We start from the raw sequence: 21,817 nt of genomic DNA, 5'->3' as shown, positions 1-21,817 counted from the left end.
TGCACTTCTTTATAATACAGGTCACTTCATATCTGTGCACCAAATATGAACAATAACCTAAGTCAATGAACTGGAGGTCAGAGTCCATTTAATTGAGCAGGAGGATAATATTAAGTTCCTTTAGAAACTGTTCACTGCTGCAATGATGTACACCAATATACTAAATATAGTTGACCTATTGCTTATAGTTTCTATACTGACTCAACCAGGAAAGGTAAACATAGAACAAATGAACCATGAAAATGAGGTCAAGGTCAGATGAACTATTCCAGGCAGACATGTTCACCTTACAATCAATTAATGCTTTAAAAATAGTTGACCTATTTCATGCTGTGTCTAAGAAACAGTTTACTTAACCATGAAAACTTAAGATTTACCAATGAGCCATGAAAAGGAGGTCAAGGTCAGATGATACCTGCCACACAGACATTCACCTTACAATCATTTCATAAAACAACTATTCAAAATCCCACAGCTTTTGGCACTATTTCTGACAGACAATATCCCACACATGAAACAAATTTCCCGGTCAGACTAACTGTGACAGCTATGACACCATTCTTTTCTGACAAAATCCAGTCAACCATTACTTGTTAGTGTTGACAATATCTATTACAAAACTGTCAAAATATACACAGACATAATAGTATCACGTTTTCTGACAAAATATCTAGACTATTACTTCATTGTTAGTGTATATTACCAAACTGTCAAAACATTGCCATAGTATAGGTGTTGTCTTACATCTGTATCAACACCAATGTTTCACACTATCAGTTTATTTAAGCTAGAGATAGATATTAACAACTATCAACATTATACCAGTGCACTTGTTGATGTAAACCTGGATTCTTATCATCAGAGAAAACTAACAGATGTTAAAATCATTACTTGTATAGTATTTTAAGCATTAGATCCGCATTGCAATATCATATGTTTTGAGTAGTTCTTTTGGCTGGGGTCAAAATAATTGATTTTGCAGATTTGGCTGCGACAGGCTGGCGCCAGACAACATGTGCAAAATGACTGCAGAGATACTAGCGGATGGTAGATGTTAAACACATGCATTTTTATAATTTATATACCAGAAACCATCAAGCCTTGTCAAAAGATTACTCAAGATAATTACAAAAACATATTTTTGCCACTTCTCTGATACTTAAAAAGGCTATATAAACAGTCTTATAGGCACTCAGAATACTTTATAATTGTTTCATTGGCCCTTTTGTGATGCATATAAATGTAATGCTTACATAGGAAGCCTTTTGTTATAATACTAGAGGTAACTTAGACATAACAGGTTCAGACTGCAGAATAAGTTGACACAAGTCCGATAAAAAAAACCAAAACATACATGGTTTTATCTTACTATAATGTTGGTGTTTTTTTTCTTTCACTTGTTTACTTTTTCACTGTTTTTTTTATTCTTTTTTCCTCTTGATACTTATAACTTAACTTTAAGTTGACAGCTTTAAGTATTACATTTTTTATACTTCTTATTCTCTCTTCTAAGTTTATTTAAAACATTCTTTGTCTATTCATTCTTTTCTTCATATTTTCTTACATTCCAACATCGTGGATTGACAACTTGAAAAACAAAAGTCTTAGTTCACCACTTCCAATGAGCAATTAAAAAATACCTTCCATGATGAAAGTGTGTTTATGTCAATTTGAATTAATATATAAAAATTATTAACCATATTGAAGTTCTTACTAGCTCCGAACCCAGGGTGATCTAATTTCTCATAAAAATGACTTTAACATTTGTGAAGGCCCAAAAAGAATGATTTGGTTACTCAGGAAAATGCATAAGTACTTTGTGATATTCTGACAGATTCACCGAAATGCATACATGTAATGTAAACAAGCTACTAAGGTGGTATGGGTGTCTTTTGCGATCTTTGATTGTAAAAAACAGAGAACCTAAGGTCCACATTTTGGATCAAGTTAGCACAATTCGATACAGGAATGCAGATAACTAATGTGAATTTTTAATTTAAAGAACAAATTTTATAAGATTATAACTTATAAATACTAATATTTTTACAATTGTAAATTATTTTTGGTTGAATTTTAATGTTTTTAAATTGGCATTTTAAGGGGAGGTAAATCCGAAATAGTACATTTTCTGAAAAAATATACATGGAATTTTCCTATTTTGTATTTTAGCCAGAAACAAGAATGTGTCCTCAGTACACGAATGCCCCACTCGCACTATCATTTTCTAAGTTCAGTGGACAGTGAAATTGGGGTAAAATCTCTAATTTGGCATTTAAATTAGAAAGATCATATCATAGGGAACATGTGTACCAAGTTTGAAGTCGATTGGACTTCAACTTCATCAAAAACTACCTCGACCAAAAACTTTAACCTGAAGCGGGACAGACGGACGAACGGACGGACGGACGCACAGACCAGAAAACATTATGCCCCTCTACTATCGTAGGTGGGGCATAAAAAACATACAGTGACCCTATCTTTTCTTTTGATATTCTCAAAGCATTGTCTAAAAGCTATAATTTAGTATCTATTTAACAATTCTATCATTTAGTTTAACTTCTAATCATCATAATGATGTTTTTTCCTGTACATGATCCCAAAGTATGAACAATTTGATTCTATCATTTTTATTTTAGACTTCCATCGATACTACCTAACTAAAACCCAGTATAAAAAACCAGACTAGGAGTACAACTAGGAAGCATATCTTTAACCATAGGTCAAATGAGGTTGCCTGGAAGAATAAGGATTTCCTACTGTGCATGGTCCCTTCAATTAACCAAGTCCTTAACAACCCCAAAAGCAGTTCGACTTTTTACCTAATATCTATTGAGTGTTAATAAATCTGTTTGACTTTATGACAATTCAAGTCAAAGTCCTGTAATGACCAATAACTTGCTTAAATAAGTGGCTTTCTTAAAAATCCAAATTTTTCCGCCAGTACAATTATCTGACTTAAATATAGCTGAAAATAATGTAATGTAAATCTAATCTAATATTAGACTAATAAGTCCTGTAACGAACAATGACCTGCCTCAAAAAAGTGGTCAAAACTTTAAAACAACAAAATCTGCCATAAATTTTGAAAAACAAACAGCCTTCACTGCCTTCGATTTAACTAATTGATAGCAATATTTGGAATATACTAATGAACTCAAAACAGGAACACAAGCCTTCTTGAATAAGCTCAAATGGTCATTTTATATTTTTTCTGAAATTCACAATATAGTCATGAAGTTTACAAATGTTATTCATGTGCACACATTATCATCAAGACATTTAATTGTGTCATAACATATGATAATAATTAGAAATTTCTTTCATTTATAATGCAAATTTTAAGTTTCATCTAAAAATGAAGGTTACTCCAATAGTGTAATAATATTAAAAAAAAATGTTGTAGATTTGACAGCAAGAGAAAGGGGATGGTGACTGGAAGGATTTTCTGTTCATTTTCTTTTCAATTTGCTGAAAAAACAACCTCCCTATAAATTCCTATAGCTATTTTTCTCAAAATAATATTTAGGAAGGAAAATAATTTTGCACATGCTGATTGGACACTGACTCTTTTTTTCTTTACTAAAAAAAAATTGATAATAAATTTTTTTTTGTGGTATTGGCATAATGTAATCAATTGATATTAGTTTAAAGCACTTGAAATGAAACCACATTTATATTGCATGCAACAGCTACTTGACTATGTTATGACAATTAAAGATAAAAGTCCAACAAAAAACTTATAGTCACGAAACTTTTTTCTAAAGAATGTTACAAAAGTTCATAGAAAAGTTAACATTCTAATATTGCAGACTACATACCTATTAAATAACATAAGACATATTTTAGATCTTAATTATTGTTATAAAATGTTTGGATCTAACACTTACAGAAAAAGAATAAAATAAAAATATATATACTAGTAAAAAGACAACAAATAAAAAAATACAGAAAAGAAAATAATTTTTGAAAAGAAAAAATTATTTGCCATTCACCATAAAATATTGAAAAACATGCTTCAAATTGAAAGATTTTTTTTACATACGTCTTGGATGAAAAATGTCCATCGAGAAAATACTGTGGTATCGCTGAGGATTTAACTTCATTAGTTTGTATAGGCTGATTGGTTTTCTATCCTTTTCTTCATCCATATCTAGTTAAAATGTCTTACACATAACCTACAGTCACTTCATAATTCAATTTGTCTATTTTCCGTACAGAAACCATCATCGTTTTAAGGTTTCAAGTCCTTCAAACATTGTTATGATTTTCTACCACATTTGTTCTTCACAAAAACTAGCATCTGATCAAAGTTTATTCAATCATCAATGCTAAAAAGTGAAGTTGTTGGGTTATTGAGGAAAAAGTTTTTATGACTTCACACAAACATCAAACATTCAGTTTCAATGACAAATATAAACTTAAGAATGTCAGCTTATTGCATCTATCTGGAATAAAGATTACTAAATTCTTTTCCCAATTAGCTTTTCTCAACAGGTAAACAGAGATTTATATAATACTCAGGTATGGTGTCTTTAACAATCTACCTTTATGTTAAACGTAAGTCAATTAGCGCTACTTTTTTCATCAGCACGGAAGGCATCTGGTTAAACAATTGCAGAAAAACTAACGGAGTACAAATAGCATTGATAGATGTCGACTACAGGTATTTTAAGGTCTGAACAATCACCACTTACAAACACACACATTTTCTATGTAGTGTTATCATATCAATTAGATGGTTCCAATCACCCTCATGTGGCGATGATAGCAGTAGCAGATGGTTAAGAAAACTGATGGCGCCAACATAGATACAGAGATAGATATTCCTGCAGTACTGGCTTCAGTCTGTGAAGTATCACAGAGAAAAACAGCTGTTCATATCAAACACATGTTACACCTGGTCTTAAAAATAATGTCAATAAGTAATCAATGATATATAGAGAAGTTACAAGGGGGAGGGGATTAGACAACTTAGGAGTGAGTGACATAGGGTGAATAGGGGGGTAGATACTACATACTAAAGTTACAAGGGGGAGGGGATTAGACCACTTAGGAGTGAGTGACATAGGGGGATAGGGGGTAGATACTACATACTAAAGTTACAAGGGGGAGGGGATTAGACAACTTAGGAGTGAGTGACAGAGGGGGGAAAGGGGGGTAGATACTATATACTAAAGTTACAAGGGGGGGATTAGACAACTTAGGAGTGAGTGACATAGAGGGGGTATGGGGAGAGACAATACATACTGAAATTACAAGGGGGAGGGGATTAGACAACTAAGAAGTGACATAGATGGTGATAGGGGGAGACAGTATATACTGTAGTTACAAGGGGGAGGGGATTAGACAACTTAGGAGTGAGTGACATAGAGGGGGTATGGGGAGAGACAATACATACTGAAATTACAAGGGGGAGGGGATTAGACAACTAAGGAGTGAGTGACACAGAGGGGGTATGGGAGAAGATATTACATACTGAGTTACAAGGGTAAGGAGATTAGACAACTTAGGAGTGGGTGGTATGGGAGGAGACTGTACATACTGAAGTTACAGGGGGGGAGGGGATAAGCCAACTTGGGAGTGAGTTGCATAGAGGGGATAGGGACAATATAGTACATATTGAAGTTACAAGGGGGAGGGGATTAGAAAACTTAGGAGTGAGTGACATAGAGGGGGATTAGGGGGAGACAGTATATACTGAAGTTACAAGGGGGAAGGGATTAGACAACTTAGGAGTGAGTGACATAGCGGGGGATTAGGGAGGAGACAGTACATACTTAGTTACAAGAGGGAGGGGATAAGACAACTAAGGAGTAAGTGACACAGGGGGGGGGGGGGGGTATGGGGCAAGACAGTACATACTTAGTTACAAGGGGGAGGGGATAAGACAACTTAGGAGTGAGTAACACAACAGAGGGGGTATGGGGGAAGATATCATACAGTGGTAAGGATGAAAGAATGAAAGAGGGAAAGTCTCTTAACAATTCTTGGAACTAATACTTTAATACAGTAGATTACTTGGTGATATGTCTTAGCTACAGTAATTTTTGTGTTTTAATGCCACTTTTAAGAACAGTATTTAGGCTATTTTGTGGCGGCCACTTTTTTTGGTGGAGGAAGCTGGAGTGCCCGGAGAAAACCATGACCTTCGATAGGAAAACTGACAAACCTAGTCAATTAAGATTGGAGTCGAGTGCACTCGAATTAGCGGGGTTCAAAACTTACAACCTAAGTGTTGACTGGCTTGTGATTGCAGTAGTAACTACTTAGACCACTCGGCCACCGAGGCCCCTATATATCTTAGCTACAAGAAGATCAAACATAGGAATATGAGTTCATAAAGGTCTTCGAGTCAATTGCACCCTCTTTTCTAAGTTAGTTATCACAGCTCTTAAAGCATAAGAAGTAAATGGATCTGATAGTAAGGTAATAAATAAAATGTAATGGATAACTAACCTGCTAGTGCTATCATATTGGTGTCAGCAAATTAGGTGTACCATTTAAACATTGGTCAGTTCAAACTCTAAATGGACAAGTGGAGGACTTGATGATGGGTACCATATTCTTTTGATAATGTCATAAGAATAGGTAATCAATAATTACAGCAAGTATTAGACTATTTACTGCTGATTAATATCACAGCAATATGACAGACAGGGTCATTTCTACTGGAATAAAATGAGCCCACCAAAAAGAAACGGAGGAAACTATAAAATTTAATCCAAAGTTTCATGGTTATACTTTGACAAACTAATCTTATACATTATATAATATGATTGGTATATGTACATGCAGAATTTCTATTCATGCATCTGATTAGATTGGAAAAAAGTCCAACTCTCAAAATTACCTCTAAATCTTTCATAATCTTCAAACCATAAAACTTGAACTACACTTTATCAAATAAACTTTAATTTTACTTAAAACATTTAAAAGCTTTTAAATATATCATGCTAAGATCATGAAGGAAAAAAAGTAACTTCAAGTGCATGAACAATATATTTTTCTTTATATTATATATTTAATACATATGCATCAAAGAAGGTGTGATTGTCAATAAGACAGCAATCTAACAACATTAAGGTAAATTTTTTATTAATAAGGAAATAATTAATCAAACCAAACTTAACTAGCCAAAGGTTAGGTAAAGAAACGTTCTGTTCTAATAGATATACGCTATCAACTATTATAAACAATTATCTATAACATCATATTAGTAATATCTAATTAGTAAAGATAATATAATAATAAAATAATAGGATGTGTATTACTGATCAAGGTCAATGTTTTATTCAACGATTGCACTCACACAAGGAAGCTTTGATCTACCAAAGACATAAGTATTAGATACATATTGAGGGTGTTATGAATGGGTGTGTCTATAATTTACACTAAGATATTATTTTCGATGCAGAATGACAGAGGGGTATGGGGGAAGATAGTAGTGATGAGGTCAATGTTTTATTTTCACTGTTTTGTTCAATTGCATGCACTCACGCATGGAAGCTATGATCTACAGAAGACATAATAAGTATAAGATACACCTGAATGGGTGTTATATCTAACTTACACCAAGGTATTATTGTCATTGCAGAATGAAAGTGTTTATTAATTAAGGAGGGGGACTTTCTACGATTTAATCATACGGTGCACAGCTGATAACAATATCTTACAGGAAAATATTATAAGAATCTGTATATTATTGGATCTGATGTTCATACACAAAAGTGTGTTTGGGAGGGGGTTGGGTGGGTGCAGGGGAGGGGGGAGTGAAATTAATGAAACAACCTAGAAGATACAATAAACCTCAGAATGAGTAAAATTTTCGAGAAAAAAAAATGGTCATCAAGCCTTAATTTACACTTTCCCTTAAGTATCCAAAGGAAGAAGTAACACTAAAATAACTATGAAAGTTAATAGATGGATCTTTTAATTTATAAAGGAGGAAATTCCCACATAACAACCAAAGTACAATTACTGAAGATGTGATAAACAAGTTTGTCATGTGACATCTCATTAACTTAATTACGGCTAAACAAAAGGAAAATTGTACTACCGAGATAAATAATGAGGAAGGAACACTTGAATGAGATTTCCTTCCAAAGTGAGAACATACTTCCGTGACTCTTGTACCTAATTATACCCATACTACGCAAATTTCCAATTTAATGTCATTTCTAATGTTTCCCCTTTTCAATATTTTTGAAAAATATTAGTTGATGATTAAAATTCAACATTAAAAAAACTCCCTTGTTGTTTTTAAGAATCGCCAAGAGACATGCACATGGAAGTATGGAAGTAGACATACACCCACTCCACCACTTAATGTTTTAATAGAGATGGTTTCATACTTTATATATATGATATTGTTGGAAGAAATAGTAAACCAAATTAAAATATTAAGCAGGAAACAATAAACAATTATAGAATTAAACAATATCAGTATTAAACAGTAACTGATATAATTGTATATTTCAGAAATTAGATTACAATTTTAATGATGACCTTATTTCTTTCATACTGAAAACATAGAAAATGTCCACAACTATGTCAATAACAAGTATAATTCTAAAATTAAAACTTAGTCTTTTAGGACTGTCAAACTTTAAGATTATACAGAGTAAGTCATTCACAATATTATATTATCAAAGCACTGATTTTTACCAAATTTTTAAAATGTGGTTAAACATTTAAAAAAACTTTTGCCTTCACACTTTTGTAAAATATTTCAAATATATATATCTTAACCACATACCAAGTATCATGAGTCCTTAGATCATTTTCCAGAAATCATATAATAAGTTTTTCAAAAGATAATATCCTTTACTGAAAGTCACCCTATTAAAAAATATACAGTAAAACAACAGTTAGCTGCTCCATTTCTGGGTTAAAAGGTCATTGAAAATAGTTTAACCTTTTGACCTCATATGATCCTTGCTTTTAATTAACAGTTTTATCAAATAAGAAATACCCATGCCAAAGCCATACTTAGTTATTGTCCCCATACAATTATTGTTTATAGAACATGACCAAAAAAAACTGTTTTAGACAGAAAACCTCAAATAATTTGTCAGAATCAGAACCGACATGACAGTCACCAACATACACTGATGACACTTAATTTTCTACTGCTAATTCAAACAACATATGCATGTGCCAAGAAATCCTGTCAAACAAACCAACTGTTTTCAAAATATGGAAATATAACCATTTAACCTGTACTGGCGATCTATCCTAACAGATTTGTCTTTTCACAGATATTTTAGAACTGTACGTCTGTGTCTGACACATAAGAGAATACTTATTGAGAAATATCATGAACAGGACAAAACTGACATATTGGCTTTGACAGCATTAGTTAAGCTTTTATACACCACGCCAAATACTGGAATTTATTGAAAAAAATATACTGTAAATTATAATCATAAATAATATTTTTTCCCCACCTGTTTCAAATTGGAATAAATGCTCGCTCTTATTAAGGTTCTTTTGTAATTGGAAATATATGGACAATATCAGATGTCAAATAGAATAAAAAACTTCCACAAAACTTTAACCCTCCCTTACAGAAAATATCAAAGAGTTTTTTCTAATCTTATATCAGCTAGAACTTAAATTAGATGTCTGATTCATAACTTTTAAGTTATTCTTCAGTATGGAGTGATAATGGAATTGAATCTGAAGTTCTATTTCACTGATTGTGTTGATACTCACATATATACAGAGTAAAAGACCTGATATTGTAAGCTCACTAACTTTTGCTCCATAGCCATAGATATTTTACAGCGAAATCCAGAGTTTAATGTTCTACATTTAGTATTCAATTAATGATATCCCAAAAATTTTAAAATCATTTTGATTCCATATATATGTTATCTCACAACACCAATAGTATTCCTTATTAATAATTAAAGTACAGTCCAACCTGTTTATAAAAGTCACACTAGGCCAGAGAGAACTGATCTTATAAGAGGGTTGACCTTTGAACAATTTCAAACATTCAAAACTACAGCATATAAAAGGTTGACCTGAAGACAGGTTTTCTCTTTGAAACTCTGGATGACTATATGTCTCTAGATAGATATTATAGTAGAATTAAGAGATAACTGTATTGTATTTGAAGCTTTAAGGACGTCCATCAGTAATTTGCGACAGTAAAACTACCAATGGACGTCCTTAAAGCTTCAAATACAATACAGTTATCTCTATTCTAATGCAAAACAAGTTCATCATTAAATTTCAATCATTATTTCAGTGTGAAATCTTCATTAAAGAAAATTCCGCGAAATGATGTTATCTTCTTTGGTCCCTACACTAGGTGACGTCATAGGTATGCTTCCAGCCTTAAACATTAATACCGGACATTTTCTGGCTTCTGTGCCGCTTCAGAATGTAATAAAATTTGATAAAAAGAAGATTTTTAGGTGCAACATGTGAGTTTTTTTGGCTTATTATTGTAGAAATTGCATGTCAATACATTCAGCAATTCAAAATGTCAGCTTCCTTAGTTACAGACAAGGAAATAGAGAATTTTACGCTAACTGTCAGCCAATCAGAACCATTGATACAAAATAATTGCATTAGAATTGATAAATATACTGTGTGGTGTTTTGTATACTGATGTTTCTCATGTTGGTCATTTTTTTTTTCATTTTTGGCCATGGCATTTTTAGTTTTTGTCTTATGAGTACTACTTTGATACTTGAGATGGACATATCTGATATATACGTATAAGCTTTTAACAGTTCTCTATTTCATTGAGAATAATTTGAGACTTGCTATATACTGACTGATTCACTAGAAACAAAACAATGGTCCCAGTGAGAATTATTCTTGGACTAGGTGTAGAATGTCTGTTCAAGTCTAATTTCCTTCATTTATAGGAGATTTAACTGTATTTACTTACAATTCTTTCAAACTTTCTAATTTTCTAATCTTCACTTTCATTTACAGCTACAACTGCAAATATATAAGAAATGTAATTTTGTATCAGATCTCATGTGGGCTTTTAAATGATGAAATATTGGAGATTTGTAGAAATTCTGTGACATCTGTGTGTATGATTACTGTCATGATAGAACAAGCCAAGACAATTACAGGGAATTAGATCATTTGTACAATTGTCCTATCATTTGCCCAATTATACAAACATTCCTCCGTCTGTTTCCCAGATGTTCCAAAAATGTTATTATTTAAAGAGATAAGAGATTTTAATGACTAATTTTGGCTATTGTTTTTAATATGGCAATGCAAGTATAAATTAACCAACACTAAGTTAATCTATTGTATTGAAACCTGCCTTAATCCCCCTCATTCTGACTATTTAGTAGGCAAATTGTTAAATTCCCCTTCTGTTGTTTTTTTTAAATGGGACAGATAGATTGAAAGAATAGTAGCAATGCAGTTGTATTTTAAATTGAATTCACAATTAAAGCTGTTAAGCTTTAAAAACATTACAAAAAATACTTATTTTCTAACTATCATACTAATATCAACTAGAACTAGAGGCAAATTCAGTATATATTTAGCGTTTTGCACAGAAGTCTTTTGTAGCATGATAATAAACAAACCCACATCTTTCATTTGACAAACTCATTCTGTCAACAAAAGCATACATTGCCGTAATGTAGTTTTTCAAAATGTCACAAATGGTTTAACAATATTTCTACTAATTCCAATAACGCTGGGTGCAGGTGGCACTTTACCAAATTTCATTAAAACAAAATGGAATTGGTCCGTCTTAATCCTGCTATTCTGTAGAAAACCATATAATAAACTTATATGGATATTTTTATCCAATTTCTCCTAAAATGTGCACATCTGCAAGCATTGCCATTCTTGGTAATGAGATTGGTAAATTTGATTTGATAATGTCACGTAACATACGCTCTTGTTTATGAAGAGTTTCAATATGTATCATCTTGCAAAAAGGATATTGAAAAATTCTACGTTCAATTGGTATTTTATTAAGAGAACTGATTCAATAAATAAGTTATTGCCTTCTGTGATTCTCAAATTCATAAAAAAATCTCATTGCTATTCCAATTAAAAAAATACATTAAACATAGTGTTCAAGAGATAACAATTCCACAATTAAATATCGGCTGATGTTGAAGAGATTGCAAAGAGAAAAACAAAAGATGTAATACCAGACAATGCCAAACATAATGAGGTTTTGAGGCTGTTGTATTGTTAGTTTGCTGGCCACTTGACATATACTCGATCTCCATTTATATCTAGATTTAAACATCATACCACAAACTGTTTACAGTCCTGCATGTTCATGCTAACATATGCTTCATAAATACCATATTTTTTTTAATAATTCATGATGAAGAAGCTAAAAGCGTTATTTGTGTGTTAATGATAAAATGAAAAGGGCCCATCATAAAGAAACTTAAATATTTCGTTGTTCTTTGGGTACCTATTTATGCAGTAGTCATCATATTTTTCTCTATGTGGCTTTATCTACTTGGTCCTTCACATGGGGTTGAAGTTTCTCAGTTAGTTCAATATCCAAATGTTACAAGTGACACCTCACATATCAAAGCATGTATTGTATTTTACTGACAAGAAAATATTTACAATAGGAATACAGATATCATAAATTGGTAAACAATTTTTATTAAATTTTATCACAAATACAGAGATTTGTTGTTGAATTATAATTCCTTGAACTTTTGGGAGGTTCATGAAATTATTATAACACTAACAGTTATAACAAATGTCAAACACATAATTCATCAGTAAAAAATTTGAATTGCTCAGTTTGATTAAGATACAGACCCTGTGTCAACACTTAGCTTACAAGAATCTGATGACACTCCATTCTACTTCCTGTTTAGAGATCTACTGGTTACAAGAGCGCAATTATTTGTAATGCATTTTCCAAAGGGTATCAGTGGGTGTTTGGTTTTTTTTTCTTGAACTATACAAGACTTGCACAAACTCTAGGAAAAACAGGTAGCATTTCCTGTTACTAGAAATGCCAATGTTGCATTACAACCAAAAAATATAGATGGTCATGTGGCAAAAAATTACTTAAAATTCAGTTGAAAAATATTGCCTATTTTTTTTCGCTTAATGAAAAGGCATATTATCAATTATTATCATATTAGACATGCAGAAATTGAAGATATTTTCAATACTTAGTAAAATGTGAATATGATTTTCAGCATTTTTTAAACCTAATTGGATAAGCTTTTGATTACAATTAATTTCAATCCTGTATCATCAAATCAGAAGCAGTACAGGATTCTATGAACGATATTGTCCTTGAATCAAAATTTATAATATTTCGTTATTAAAAAAAAATCAGTGCCCGAGGTCTAATATTTGCAACTGCATGGTGAACACTATTCAAAGTTTTGTATTTTATTAAACACACTTGAATTGACATTGGAAGATCGTGGAAGGGTTTCAACATGCCTGATACTAAGAAAAGTTAACCCCACTGCTAAGGCAAATATGATATTCTGCCCTTGTGGAATATACCGTAAAAATTGTAAATTTTATTCGAATTTTTTTATAAAACCAAAACTGTTTATCGATGATTCAATATTATTTGTTTTATACCAAACACCTGCTTTTAACATGCATAGTATAATTGTTTTATTTGCTGATGCTGATATACATGTGCATGTCACTTTTATCATTCTTAAATATTAATGTGTAACTCTTCTAATTTTATAAAATTAATATTTATCTGTGAAATTTAAGTTGTTTTGGTATTTTTTATTTTGATATCATGCTTTATTACAAATGTCTATAATTTGAATTTGCAAAATACTTGTCTAAAATTTAAAAAAAAATCAATGTGCATAACTTATTTTATCGACACAAAGTTGTCTCATGCCAATACAATTTCTATATATTTTCCCCAGGCGCCTTTTCTTTTCCCTAGGTTTTTTTTTTCTTCCCTGGGCGCTTTTTCTTCACCCGGGCGTTTTTTAGTAGGACCCCCTCTTATTGATTGATTTTGGTTATCTAAAGTTTAGGTCAACATATACTTTTCAATTATTACTATCTTCTTATCTTTTTATATTCAACTGTATTAAAATTATGCAAAACAAATACATGTATTGTGTAGACACAAGATTGTGTTTTCCAGTATGTTGTGTTTCCTTTCATGAAATTGGTGAAAAATGACATCATATCTTGGAGTTTCTGAGTCTTTAATGTGATCAAAACATCATCTCTTGCCGTTTAATGAATAACGTAACCTCAACATCATTATTTGGTGTTTTATGACCTTTAATGAACTTGGTGACCATGACATTATGTCTTGGTTTTTAATGACCTTTAAAAAACTTGGTAACCATGACATCATGTCTTGGTGTTTTATGTCCTTTGATGAACTTGATGCACTTGCATGTTCACTTGTGTTAATATGTCTTTCGATTGAGTTAAGCCATTTCAATTCATATTTTACAGTGTCTTTCCATGTTGTGATGTTACACTATTGTTTCAGATAAGGGTGAAGGTTGGTACCTATTAAAATGTTTAAACCCCCTGCATTTGGTTGGAATCTGAGGAATCTGATGTTTAGTAGTTGTTGTTTGTTGATGTGGTTCATAAGAGTTTCCTTGTTTTATATATATATTCTACCGTTGGTTTTCCTTTTGAATGGTTATACACTAGTAATTTTTGGGCCCTTTATAGCTTGCTGTTAGATGTGAGCCAAGGCTCCGTGTTGAAGACTGTGCTTTTGTAACATAAAATATTGTCCTCCATGAAATATTGTCTGTCGGACAAATTTTCATATAAAATATTGTCCACTGACAGTATTTCATAATGACATATTGTCTTGGACAATATTTCATTATGAAATAGTGTCCTTGTCCATTAAAATTTGTCACCTCCTTCTAGACAATATTTTACTATGAAATTCTGTTCATGACAATACTTCACTACATGAAATACTGGCTTTGAAAATATTTTTTATCAAACTATTTCCCAATTACAAATAGTACACAAGCATGCAGCATTAACATTTTTAGATTTATAACTGAAATTGTTTTGTATAGTAGAGAATTTATATTATTACTAATAGTGAGTTTCAAATTTGTATAGAAACATTACAAATGTTTTATTATAGATTAAAGAATTGTCTAATAGGTTACATTATTCTGTACAAATATAAGCAATGTACTGACAATAGCTTATTTTGTAAATATATACACAGGCACATGTCGCAGAAAAAAAATTCTATATACATGAATATATGTTGATAACCTCCCCTTCATGAGACAAAATTCCATGACAATCTGTCTATGAAATATTGTCTCAATACTCACGAAATATAACCAAAATATAACGTGTACCTCCTTTTAACAGGACACAATTTTGTAGTATTTATCTATGAAATATTGTCTTAATTCACACAAAATATAACCTCCCTTTAACAAGACAAAGTTCCATAGTATTCATCTGTGAAATATTGTCTATATACAGACACAATTTCACTATGCAAATTTGTCCTTCTCTGGACATTTTTCCATAGACAAGGACAATATTTCATGATACATAGTTATGAAATATTGTCTTGTGGTACAATATTTCATAGGACAATATTTTGCTTTACACTTTGACCTATAATGGTTTACTTTTACAAATTGTGACTTGGATGGAGAGTTGTCTCATTGGCACTCATTCTACCGCTTTTTATATCTATTGGTGAGCATGACATCATGACTTTGTGTTTTATGTCTTTTAATGACCTTGTTGACCTTGACATCATGGCTAGGTGTTTTATGTCCTTAACTTATTTTGGAGACCATGGGATAATGTCTTAGTGTTTTTATGTCCTTTTGAAATATAATTTGGTGAACATGAAATCATGATTTGGTCTTCTTTGTCTTTTTGTAAAAAAAAAATAGTATAATATGGAGATCATGAAATCATTCCTTGGTGTTTTTTGTCTTAAAAAAGAATTTGGTGAGCATGTCATTATGTCTTGGTGATCAGGACATCATGCTTTGGTATTTTCTGTCCTTAAAAGAACTTGGTAACCATGACATCAAGTTTTGGTATATCATGTCCTGAAAAGAACTTGGTAACCATGACATCTCAATTTGGTATTTTATGTCCTTAAAAAAACTTGGTAACCGTGACATCATGTCTTAGTATTTTATGTCCTTTAAAGATTAGAATTTGGTAGCCATGACATCATGTCTTTATATTTTATATTGTGAAAAAAAATAGGTAACCATGACAGCATGCCTTTGCCCTAATGTTCTTAAAAGACGTTTGTAATTGTAACCATCATGTCTTGGTATTCAAGGACCTTTTAAAAGAATTTGGTAGTCATGACATCATGTCTTGGTGTTTATGGAGGGTTTTTCTTTCTGGAACATTGTAACTGTTCCTTTTCATAATAAACTGTCATGGTTTCATCTATTTCATCCATTTCTAAAGATGTTTTCATTTTTATCAACATAGACATATGAATATTCAATGAATATACATAAATTATAGTCTCCAAATAGAACTAAATTGATGGCAGTTATATATAATAATATAATAAAAGTTCAGACTTAACAATAATTCCCCATGTTATATCCAAATCGACTTTAATATCTCCCACTGAACCTAACTTGACAATACATATTTTGACATGTTTGCATTCGTATATATTTAATGGTTCATAACAGTATATATTTCCTACCATAAAGTGCTGATGTTAAATTTAAGCTCAGGTGTTCCATACCAAATTTATGATTGTTAAAATATATATTGTCTATTTGGAATAGCTTGGTTCAGGTGTACAGAATTCTGGGTGGAATCACTAACGACAAGAAACACAAGGCTCACACATGTGCATATACAGTTGTACTCAGGTGGGCTCTGTATTAAAACAACGGTTTTATGGCTTAATCCAAAGGATGACAAATGTCAAACATTGAGTCAACTTCTGTTTATTCTTTGCAACGAAGTTTTTTAATACATTTGGAATATGTAACTATCCACAATTATTATTATTATCATCATTATCATCATCACTTTGTCAAATATAGTCTTTAATGATATTTGGAATTATTAAAGCTAAAATTACCATCATCAATAGTAAACATTCGTAGGAATTATGGATTTGTTAATTAAAATATGTAAGCTTTAACAAATCTTCCTATTACAATATTTGAAGTAGGAAAAGCCAAAATAATTAATTATCATCATCTACAGCAATCAATTATTTACAATATGGATTTGCTAATCACAATATGTTAGCCTTAATAATTCTGAATTTCATGTTAATTTTAAATATATGCAGCTACCAGCTTTTGCTGTAGGTCCCCCCCCCCCCCTAAAAAAAGCCAATTTTGTTTTATTTAGTTTAACCTCTTCCTTAGTGAATAACAAAAAAATTAGTCTGGGAGAACATGATTTATTTGTTAGTTGAAATTTGTTTTGAACTAGCTGTCAGTAATTACAAGTACTCTAATATTTGTGCTTTGTTAAAATACATCTTGTTTCTGTACCTTATTGTTTCAAGCCATCTCCAGTTTGTTCTAATATTGTTTTGTTATACCAATGTCCAAGGTAAGGGGAGGGTTGAGCACTCACAAACATGTCTGCCATATTCTTGATGTGACTGCCTCAAGTGAGGAGGAGCTTGTCTGACATTTTTTTTGTAAATTGTATTGTTAAAAATAAGAGTTTAGTTTCTTCTTTAAATTAGATTGTTTCACATTTTTTTTTTTATGTTGAGGCCTTTAAAAGCTGTCTATACAATATATGTTTTCTCATTGTTGAAGGTTGTTTAGTGACCTTTAATTGCTTATTTTTCTTCATTTGAACTTGTGTGAAAAGTTGTGTTGCTTCTTTTTTGTCATCTACGTTGGGATTATGGTTGCTTAGTGGTTTTTGTGCTTCATATCGATTTGATATTATATCAAGCCCGTTCTACCTGATTTTATCATGATTTTACTTTTCTTTTGAATTGTTTCAAATTTATTATAGCATGAGAACCTTTTTCTTCCTGAAAAGGATTTTCCATGAAACTTTATGGTAAAAGTTGAGTAGTTTCAGGGTTAAAAGGAGATCTCCTATTGGGAATAGCAATACCTTTTTCACAACTAACAAGCAGGAACAACTAACATGAAACAGTCATTTTTCCTCTTATATTATTTTTTTGTATTTTCAATTAACATTTTATCTATAAATAAATCAATATTTTTTTTTACAATTTCAAGTAAACCAACTTAGAATACGTTTTTGTACTATTATAGGTATTACTGATGCTTACAAGTCTGGCAGTAACTCTAGAGACACGATATATTAAGGCTATGATATCAACAAGCACCTGCTCGAACCAATTTCCTTCGGCATAATTAATTTAGTTTTTTGTGAAATTAACAAAATCACCTGCCTCCGTGTTTGAACAGTGGTGTAACGTGACATTTGTGAAATTATTTATATGGTCCACTTCAGCCGAACAGATGCAAAAATCAATCAAAAGGAAATTGGTCTTAAAATAATCATAGATAAGATAAATACATGGATTTTACTTCCTTATTATTGGTGATAAATGTGAATTCAAAATGTTGCTGAATTTAACAGAACAATAAATAAAGCTCCTAAAATTTTCAAATAGATTCATTTCTTTTCATATGTAGCAATTAAGGTTCTTGGATTGAGGAAAACACTGTATGCTTGTTGATATTGTATTTTTTCTATAATTTTTGCATCAAGCCTAAAGATGTATACTAGTATACATGGTCTATTTTTATCTTCAAATTCATCAATATTTAGTACCCAACAACTTATAAATGAATTCACAGTATATTTGTGACATGAAAGCTTGATAATAGCAGTCATTGATTGGTAGTTAAACACCAATTTTTATATATTAGTGGTGGAAACAAGATCTTGTATAGCATTCACTACAAATCAGATCACATTGCTGTCAAAACATTAGATGTAATTGAAACATATTCATTAATGGTTGATTGCAGGCCATTCATTAGGAGGCGGTACCCGGTACTTTTACCCTCCTATGCTATTGACAAGTACTGCCTAAATGTAGGAATTTTTATATAAGATATTCATGGAATAAATTGAAAAGTACCACCTAGAAACGTGGAAAGTACCAGTCAACATGAAAGATAATGAAACCCCTGTGATTGTCAAACAAGTCATTACAACTTATATCAATCCCTTTTTAACTTTGCTGGTGCAAGTGCTGCCTTGTAGTGGCATTAGCCTGCTCTTTTCAAAATCAACAACCTTGGGTGTTTTTATATGCAAGAGATATAACTCTCTCTTAACAATTAGTCCCTCAAATTTTCTCAATCAGATAAGGGCGAGACAAAACCACAGCCCTTTTGGAAAAAACAGTCCAGTTGTAAAGTGTTCAAAAGACTATTTGAACAACACTCTGTATTTCCTTTTAATTAAGGTATTGAATACTTGAGTACCGAAGTTCAGTGCAGAATTAAAATGTAAAAATGTGTGTTACCTACTGGACAAACTGTTAATTCTCTGAGGTGTCTATCACTAAATTGTGACCTTAAAGCAGGAGAGATATAATTATCACTCTTACTTTCCTCACAGCAGAAGACTGATAATAGTAGTAAAGTGAGGACATTTTTGCAATGTTTTTTATAATACTGCGAAAACGGCAATGAGGCTTAAATTAAAATATTGATTGTTTGCCCTTTACCGACCGACCCTATAAATTCGTTGCGCCTGAAAATCTTTTATTTGTATTTACCAGCAAGATTTTATTTTATTTTATTTTTTCGTTCCTACCAAAAATCTTATATTTGTATTTCCCGCTCAAAACTATTTTATCTGGAATTCTCGGGTTTTATCTTCAACGTATAAGGTCCAGTCCGTTTGGTATCACCTGAGCGTTTGACATGAACACTTGCATTTGAAGTTTCAAAGCATTTGTTTGAAATCGATGTTCAGCATGTGAACGCTTCTCTGTACCTTTATACTTAAAGAGCAGGGTTCATTTTCAAAAAAGTTCGTTTGATACAAAATTATCAACGTGTGTACAAACTAATTTGTAACGGACGTTGTATTCTATATAGGGATGGCCTTTTGTGATCCGCAGATCAGGATGATTATGTTAACGATGCCGCTATATTATTGTGGTGCCGCTTATGTATACACAGAAGAACCAGTCCATATCTTACAGTATGCCAAGCAATACCTCTGGACGACTGACGTCACGAGGATTCTCTTCGACTTCCGTTTACTGTATTAACCACATGTATTATTATATTGCTGTCTACTGATTCATCAGATATACAGATATTTACAGATATTAAAGGTATTCTGTTTATTACATACACACTTTACTTATTTGTACCATATCGGCACAACATTGGCGTCGTACGACAAAGAACGAATAATTTTTAGCAAGTGAGGCGGACTCCACGAGGGCGCCTTTGCAGATTTGAAAACTTTCCATACTTCATTTTTTTTGTAAATTCATTACGTGCGCCTTACCCTAAATTTACATCAGATTGATTGTAGATTAATTGCATCAAATTTTTACAGTTTAGCACGTATGATATCTTTATATTTGATATTTTTCATCAGATAAGGTTAGGAACTTCCGGTTATCGCCATTAGGTCCTTCTTCACGGAAGTCATTTGTCTGCAAAACTCCATTGCGCAGACGCAAACCGGAAACAGTCTTCATTTCAGTAGATTGGTTTCGTATAATATTTTATACTGAACTTGGACTGATATTTTATATTAAAGAAGGTATATACACTCATAAATATTTATGAGCAACATATTATACACCGTATAATAAAGTACAGTGTGTCAGCTGAGTCTCTGTTCCAGTTCTGCCCTATTTTGTTGCCTGCATTTTTGAAATTGTAAAAGTAGTAGCTTTTATAAAAAAGCTGCATTGTTTATGTCTTGAGTCACACATAAAAGTTGTGATTTTGAGATTTATTTGCCTTGAGTAATTACTCAGTGCATATTGTCATATTGTTTTGAGTTGCATAATATTGTAATTTGAAATATTTAAGAATATTGTAATTTGAAATAAAGACAACATGTCAGGAATTGGGGATGATAATGAACTGAAGGAAAACATTGAAACAGAGGAGTTGATACATGATGACATATTCACAAAAGAACATATAGCTGATAATACTTTAACAGAACAAGCTGAAAATACCAAAATGTCATTGGAACAGCTATACCAAGAGTTTCAGGCGGATAGAAAAGCAAATGCAATAAGAGCTGTTGAGACTGAAAACAGAGTGAAACAAAGTGAGGATCGCATTGAACAGATTTTTCACGGTTTGTTAAATATTCAAGCCGAACAAAAAGAAGCAACAAAAATCAGTTCAGAAAACATAGTGGCAATATCCCAACAAGTGCAACGGTCAGAACAGAGAATTGACGAGAAGATTGATGCTAACGGTAAACGTTTAGAAGAGTTAACATCGGATAAGTTTAATGCCTTGGGAAGACGGCTAGACAAGATGGCTGCTGCTAATGATGAGGCAAGTACTGTTCAATTTAAGAGCGCATTTGAACACCCAGGTTCATTTCAGCAGATGGCATCAAGTGTTAGCACTTTGATTGACAAGAGAAATAAGGAAGTCAAACTCCCTTCTATGGATACTCCTGTTAAACAGAAATCTGAAGCTATTCCGTATATTGCCAGTACTCCATTACTGCAAAATAAGCCTCCAGCATTTGGTCTCTCACCAATTATGTCATTTGATCACACTACACAGCCTGAATCTAAGGCAGGTACAACTCCAGTATCGAGTGCCAAAGGTAATGTGTTAGGGCCCTCGGCTCTGCACAACACAGTGTTGTTTCAACAGTCTCAGGGCAA

General features: G+C 32.0%; 1 protein-coding gene across 10 annotated transcripts in view; it reads right to left on the bottom strand.

Annotated features, from left to right (window-relative positions):
* Nucleotides 1–21,817, bottom strand: part of LOC139523011 (protein CBFA2T1-like) — a 102,385-nt gene that overhangs the window by 40,167 nt on the left and 40,401 nt on the right. For 9 of the 10 annotated variants that reach the window (XM_071316738.1, XM_071316735.1, XM_071316729.1 and 6 more), the window contains one exon: nt 10,907–10,959. Coding sequence is in view for 5 of the 10 variants with exons in the window: in XM_071316729.1 (XP_071172830.1) it covers nt 10,907–10,947 (41 nt within the window). In the remaining 5 variants the exon portion in view is untranslated. Of the gene's footprint in view, nt 1–4,042; nt 4,921–10,906; nt 10,960–21,817 lie in introns of those variants that run through there. The other variant, XM_071316726.1, reaches the window with a different exon arrangement.

This window comes from Mytilus edulis, chromosome 5, assembly GCF_963676685.1.
Source record: "Mytilus edulis chromosome 5, xbMytEdul2.2, whole genome shotgun sequence".
Classification (NCBI taxonomy): Eukaryota; Metazoa; Mollusca; class Bivalvia; order Mytilida; family Mytilidae; genus Mytilus; species Mytilus edulis.
The sequence above is the reverse complement of the archived record's forward strand: the minus strand, read 5'-3'. Positions and strand labels throughout refer to the sequence as shown.